At 41.9% G+C, this 7,770-nt stretch overlaps 1 protein-coding gene across 1 annotated transcript; it reads right to left on the bottom strand.

The window, feature by feature from the left end:
• Positions 1-498: 498 nt before the first annotated feature.
• Positions 499-6,246, bottom strand: maff (v-maf avian musculoaponeurotic fibrosarcoma oncogene homolog F). The gene is made up of 3 exons (XM_080747072.1): positions 6,105-6,246; positions 4,035-4,127; positions 499-3,669 (listed from the first exon to the last, which is right to left on the bottom strand). Exons 2-3 carry the CDS (start codon positions 4,065-4,067, stop codon positions 3,223-3,225), a joined length of 480 nt encoding a protein of 159 aa, XP_080603198.1. The 5' UTR covers positions 4,068-4,127; positions 6,105-6,246; the 3' UTR covers positions 499-3,222.
• Positions 6,247-7,770: the final 1,524 nt, after the last annotated feature.

Below are 7,770 nucleotides of genomic sequence, written 5' to 3'. Positions count from 1 at the left end.
GTCTATAATGACATGCCCAATATAGGGACACCAGATTGACAGTGGTTAAAGGGCAGTCACAAGGCCACCACCGAAAGTTGTGGGAGGCCAGCTCATGTCATATGAGTCAGTCAACGGAAACCAAATCTAGCCCACAAGAGAAAGTGGAAACTGAATTTATATTTTTGTCATACAACAAAGTAGAGGCTAAATGAGCTAAACAGCATATCATATGAAGATGCTGAGGATGTTGGATTATTAACTTCACATTCACGTTGTAGGAAGAAGTCATTTTTCGTGTGAACTTGTAGCAATAGCGGCTATGTCTTGTGTAAAACATGGGGGAAGTTTGCGACATATTTCAGGGTTATCTTAGATATAGAGATATTTCCTAAGTAAAAAAATAAGTCTTAAGCTTTTTCCCCAATTGTTAGCTTAAAACTCAACCGACATCCCAGTACACTTAACATGATTCAGCACATCTAATGACAAGCACACCATTTTATGTACAATATATACAACATTTATTTTAATCATTAATATATATAAAATAGACAATGTACTTAAATTTTCACCATAGAAAAAATACAATAAATACAAAGACCATTTGTTTTGTAGTAGTACAAAACATCCAGCACAAAGTCGACAGATCTGAGACGTTAAAATATTACTGAATAAATGCTATGCAACATTGAATTGATACTGATATAGCTAAATATAGTAACCCTATGATATCTCAAGGAGTATTTATCAACACAATATAATGTGTTATAATGCCTGCTTAAAAAAATCATATTGCTATTTGAGGTCTGGTTCCCCCCACTGAAACCCAGCATACTGAAGTCTAGTTAGCATAGTTTGCATGAAATTACAGTTTTAAGGTTTTTAAGTTAATCACACGCCGCATCAACTCGTCCCACCCTCTTCACTCACAGAACCCTCAAATGCACTTCCTTTAACCATCGTTCACCAACAACTACCTGTACTTTCTTCCATTCTTATTCCATCTTTTCTCTTCCTGTTCCAGTCAATTCTTGTGACCTCTCTTATGCCAATTCTGAAATAACCTTGATTTTTTTTTATTACCATAAATAAACTCACACCATCACCTTGGTACTTCATAGAAAAATAAGAATATCCCTACAAGCCACTAAGAAATTAGTACAAACAAGGCAAAACACGCATACGGAAAATCATCATACAGCAATATGGCCATTGAATTTAGCATATTTCTAAAACAGCTCATAACGACAGTTAACATTTTTTCAAAATAATAATCGTCACTCAAGTACAATAATTAGACGTGGGAATAACCCCAAAACTAGTCATATACACAAGTACTTTTTGGAAAAAGAAAACCAAACCAAAAAACATAACATAACATCACAGCACTCGTTAGCTTTCTTTTCGTAATATCTATCTTTAAATACAAATAAAATATAGAATATAGCTCTGATAAATGTCACTCAACATTTTCGTCTTTCATCGTACGTACAAACATTACAAAAGACAACAGATAAAAAGGAATGTATGAATAGAATTTGCATTGACGGAGCATAATTCCTACCAGATGTAGTCCTGTGGTTTTTTTTTAACGTTCCAGCAAAATGACCAACATCTGTCGTTGGGGAGTCTAGTAGATATACAAAGCTTTGCTCTTTTTTAATACAAAATCACAACAGACTAACACATTAAAGCACAGTAATATCTACGGACAATGAAAATAGCTTGGCGAATTATTGATCCGACGAGGATTTCGTAATTAATTGTGTAATTGCATACAGCAATTGAGCATCTACAATTAATCGTGGTATATTTGGTTCACCGCAACATAGACACCAATAATCAGATCACGTCTCCGAAAATAATTTAGAATTACAACTTAGCTATAGTTGTGCAGCCCTACATTCAGACAATGCTATCCTCTTGTAATATAAAACTAACAAAAGAATGTGTGCCCATAAATTCTAAGGAGCTGTAGCATTCCACTGTTTAACCTTTCCCCACCAAAGTAAGTATTCTTTCACTCCCCTCATACACTTAAAAGGCATTGAGTTAATGTAAGAGAGTCTTACGCCAGCCCTACACCTCTAAAATCCATTCACAAGGAGCGAACAAAGATACTCTAGGTGGAAAGATAGAAAACATAGGCCTGTGTTTTCTAAAAGAAAAACACTAGTTGCTAACACAGTACATGGTTGGTTGGTTTCAATTTACAGTTTCCTTAAGACGAGACACGACTGATTAACCAAAACATATTGCTTGAAATTGAAAATCCTATTAAACCAAACGGGTGAAGAAAACAAAACCAACACACGGAGACGCGTTGCTCCTTCAAAGCAGAGCCAAACGAGAAAATGATCTTCAGACTACCGTTGTGTACTGCGAGAGGAATGCAGACATTGTTGAGTTGGAGGAAGCCGAACATACTGTATATGACTGGTCCAACTTTGGAATTTTGCAGTTGGTCAGGTGCCATGTTACTGGAGCAGAGTCATTAGCAGAGTCAGAGAGCGCCAGCTGTACAGCTGGCTTTGTCAATGGTCGGCCTTGAGGATCGCCGGTCACTTTGCGCTTCAGTCAGATTCTTCAGTCAGCCACTGTCCATGTCCTCTGTGTTTGTGTGTGTGAAGAGTATGAATGTGTGAGTTTGGTGCGTACGTCTGTTGTGGTCAGGTGTGTCGAGCAGGCCTGAAAAGTATTGTGACCAACTCTGAACTCATCAGTCTTGTGTGCGTTCATGCGCGCGCGTGTGTGTGTGTGTGTGTGTGTAACACAGATGAGCATTTAGTAAGTGCCTATGCCTATAGAGCTCAACAGTGACTGCTCACGTTTTCTAACAGCTCCATTTCCTGGAGTCAATCTCATAAATTTACTCAATGGACGTTTCAGGAAATCCTCACGATCATGACCATAAAACATTTAATTTGGTGCAACAACAAAAAAAGGTTAATGGTCAACGGTACTAAACTAAATACATTTTAGAGTGAAGGAACTACTTATCCCATAAATCACTGTGAATAATACATTTCCAACAATATTTCATTGACACGGTACAGTGCTTTGTTTACTAATCTATAAATCCTCCACTCCACATTGGATTTTCACTTCCGGAACGTCACTGTTGAGCTCTGCATATTATGTTCCTTGTCCTACTCTCCTGTGCGTGCATGTGGCATGTGTATGTATGTTTGCATTGCAGGTCATGTGTCCCACCCCAGTCCAGATATCCCCTCTGTTCTCCTAGGAGTTGGATCCCTGGTCTCTCTGTGGCTGCGGCTGTGAGGGAGTCTTGACAATGGTGATGACCGAGGCGGTGTTGAGACGGGGGGCCGTGGCCAGGAGGCTGCCTCCTCCGGACTCGAGGCCCCGGGCGAACCTCTGCAGGGCGGCCAGGCGGGCCCCGAGGCCCTCCAGCTCCCTCCGCATGCCGGCGTTCTCCACGCCCAGCCTCTCCACCTCGCGCTGGAGCTCCTTCTTCTGCTGTTCGAGGGCCTCGCGCTGCGACACTCGCTTGACGCGGCAGCTGGCGGCGTAGCCCCGGTTCTTCAGCGTGCGCCGGCGTTGCTTCAGCTTCTGCACCTCCTCGCGGGAGAGGCCCCGCAGGTGCAGGTTGAGCTCGCGCACCGACAGCGACATGAGCTCGCTGTCCGACAGGATGGGCACGTTCTCGCCGCACTCCCTCTTCACCTGACAGGACGTAAAAAGGATCTGTTTAGCTTTGCTCACTTGCACGTCGGTTGTTAATGCAAAAATAAGATACAGTAATTCAAAGGGAGAAATAAAAATAGAAACAAGGCTCATTAAAAAACAATATTGGAGAGTTGGGGAAAAGGAAGGGAGGTAATGGAATAGAAGGAAATGAAAGAAGAAAGGGAAGAGAGGGCAAGCATGGTAGAAGCCAACATCAGACTGGATACGAAAAAAGAATAGTCAACAATGGGAGCCTGGGAGGACATTAAAAATTTGTATCGATGCTGACGTCTTTCCTTCTACAGAAATAGTTGAGGCTGCTAACATAAGTCATTGTTGTGGAAATAATAAACGTGTCTTACCTTCAGGGCTTTGCTGTTTCTTTCTGATGTCATGGTCCGACTTTATTGTTCGTTCTTCTTCCCCAGGCACCAGGCAACACAGATTTAGACACTCTGGAAGAATAGACCAAAGAACATACAGTAAATTGGGGATGAAAAGTAAACTATTCTGCAAAACACTCTTTTAAAGATGCCATCTGGGACCACTGGGGGGGAAAAAAAGCCTTTTGTCATTTGAAAATTTAAGTAATCCATTTTTGTTATGATTAATACTCTGTGTCCCCACCCCAAAAAAAAGCATTATCACATGTGATTCAGAACATCATGCTGTTTTGTTCTCCATTTAGTCTGACATTCACAATGTGCTCACAAGATGGCAGGTCATGTGCGAGTCAAAGAAAAAGGAGAAGCCACAGTCTTCCAAGCTTTTCCAAATGTTGCCTTTCATTTTAATCAGTGGTTTGATATGAAAAGAGAAGGGATTCAAAGTGGTGTGCGTTCTCTGTTGACTGGAACAGTGTAGGGGGGGTCATGTGTCCACCCCCTCCTTGCTCAAAGCAGGTGTCTCCGAGTCTAACCAAATCCCACAACACTTCCCCTTACCAACCGTCACAGGGGCCGGACAGAAGTTTCAATGTAAAAAAAAAAAAAAAAAAAAACGGTTTTGCTTGTTGCCTAAATGTTCTCGCTCCCATTAAGGCAGTAATAGTGACTCGGATTAGTATTATACTGCAGTACTACTTTTTTAAATCTATACATACACATGTATGTGTATATACATACACGTGTGTGTGTGTGTGTGTGTGTGTGTGTGTGTGTGTGTGTATATATATAGAGCCTATATATATACATTATTTAAAATAACAACACAACTTAAACAGAAATCACCAACAAGTATTGACTACCCTGACGTGACAAGACAGTGTCAATGAAAGCAATTTAGCCTACATTTCAGCTTGTGCTAATCCTGCTTTCACGTTCACATAGATACATCATTCCAATGCTCCTCATACATGTGTGGAAATGAAACCTATCCTTAAATACCAGGCCTGGTTTGATTGCATTTCCCGTACAGCGTGGGAAGGTTTGGTTGTGTGTGTGTGTTGAACCACCAGACGTGACCGTTTCATAAAGTCAGGGTGATTCAGCAAGAAACTGCCTTGCCTGGCTAGTCCACTGTCCACAGCTCCACCAACACACACACACACACACACACACACACACACACACACACACACACACACACACACACACACACACACACACACACACACACACACACACACACACACACACACACACTAAACAACACCAGCATATATGGTCACATGGGTAGATCTCCACACACACATCAAGGCATAGTGCTGGGAGTATTTCCGAATATAATGTTACATAGGTCAGTGGTCCTCAAAGTGGATTTCAAGGACTCTATGTGCCTTTATGGTGGTCTAACCTGACCCTTACAAGTCTAACTTTGACAGTGTACAAATGGAACGCTAACGGGTCCATTTGTACACTGTCAAAGTTAAGGGGAGACCTTCACATTTCAAAGTGAGAACCACTGACATAGATTATGGTATTTTCAATGACGACTATCCCAAATCTTGCGTGTCTTGCAAACCACAACACGTTAACCCTTTAAGTGGCCGTTATTAAACAGGCAAAGGGATGATGACATAGTCATAAGATGAGTTAAATTCCACATTCCACTCATGAAACGGGGTCGTATCCCCCCACCCCACAACAATCCTCCCATATCATATGCATGCAGACGTTGCTGCTGGCATGGTGCTAAAACGCAGCCTGCTCTAGTAAACAGCCATCACAAGTGCGCACGCCATCCATCTTAGCAAGGCTTTAAATGCTACACAAAAGGCTTTAAACGTTGAAGGTGCTTGAATACGTGTCCAAAACACTGTCCCCGGCGACGTCGTGCGTGTCCACCGCCACACATCGAGACCGATCAGGCCTCAACGATCCGTTAGAAATCGAAGCGTTTTGCGCTTCGGGGTGGCTCGAAAACATGGCTAGCAGCACGTTAGCATGGAGGGCTAAACGAAGCACATTAAAAGCAAACAGCTGCCTACTCACTTGTCCTTGGTGTGTCTGTCAGATCGCGGTGGAAAACCAGTCCTCGTCGGTCGGCGCGATCGGCGATAGCAGTGAACGGAACGTCCTCGCGGGTGAAGAAACGGCGGATTCTTATGTGATCTGCTCTCTCGGTCGGTCGAGGGAGAGGCGAGGAGAGTGTGTCTGGCGACAAAATGTCAGTCCGCCTTTTCCCGGAATTACTCTCTGCTGTTTGAGGTTGGATTCTTTCATTCATAAAAAACACACCAACAATGACGTCAGGCCAGAGGAATGAGGGCGGAGCCTCCCCCCGCCCCCACAGCGTACTCTGAAAGATGTAAACAACAAGGGAAAAGGAAAGCCTGCATCCCCAACTTTTCCATCGCCCTGTGTTCCCTGGATTTCTCCTGGCATTTTCTTTATTGTCTTTCAATAAACAGACTAAAATAAATGATACATTACACACGCGCGCACGCGCACGCACACACACACACACACACACACACACACACACACACACACACACACACACACACACACACACACACACACACACACACACACACAAACACACACCAAGGTTTTTTTAACCCCCAAAAACATTCGATATCTTCAACTAACTATGGATTAAAACGTCCATATTCATGCGTGAGGCAGGTTAGGCCTTTATGCTGTGCAAAATACCATTTACGGTAACTCAGAGTGGAACTGGGGTCCATTAGTTTCAAATGGATAAATTAACACAATGATTGATTGATTGATTGATTGATTGATTGATTGGTTGATTGATTGATTGATTGATTGATTAATTGATTGATTCTAGACTTTATTAGAGGTTTGCAGAGGAAAAGGTACAGTTTCATGACAGTACAGTTCACTGGTATACAAGGTCAACTAAAGGATACACCCAAAAAGCCTATGGCTTGTTTCAATTGAGATTCTTTTTTTTTTAAACTCATATAAAATTGAATGACAGACTGGATGGAATGGATTTGAATGTATTATAAGATTGCATCACATCCCCCTTAATTACAACACATTTCTTGGCAGTATTATTCTGTAGGTCGCAGTTTAGTATGTGAACGGTCACAGCTTGTCCGTATCTTAGTCCATGGGCCATACGAGATGCATTTTTTCCTGTAAAGTTAATGCGACACCAACTCTAGCGGCTGATAACACCAATTTAGCTGTGTCTCAGAAAGGTTAAATCATACCAAAATATAATCTAGATATAGAGCTTTTCAAAAATGCAAAAAATGCATAGGCCTAGTAACCTTTGCCACCTTTCGAAGAGTGACATCTCGTACGGCCCATGGAATATCTCTGTCTATAACGCCTGACACTGTGGTTCCCCTGACACATCAGGTGACAAAAAAAAAAAAAAAAAAAAAAGTTATATGGGAATGCACATATATGAAGGAAGACAGCCCATATCTGTGGATATGTAGGCCTATCTAACAGGATGTCATCATGGGAACCACTCTAACAGAATCCCTTTTATGCCCATATATGGAGATCCCTGATGTCATCAATATTAAGCCCATATCTAACGGGAGTTCATATGGGAATGCCCATATCTGTGTGGCTGTTTCAGACAGGATCTCCATGTATAGACCTATATTCCACCTATCATTCATCATTTGATTGATTTATTGAAATAATGACCCTTGATCAGTAGTTTGTAGGA

The sequence above is a fragment of the Nannobrachium achirus genome, assembly GCF_963921795.1.
Source record: "Nannobrachium achirus genome assembly, chromosome: 18".
NCBI classification, from domain to species: Eukaryota; Metazoa; Chordata; class Actinopteri; order Myctophiformes; family Myctophidae; genus Nannobrachium; species Nannobrachium achirus.
This window is presented reverse-complemented; position numbering and strand designations above follow the sequence as displayed.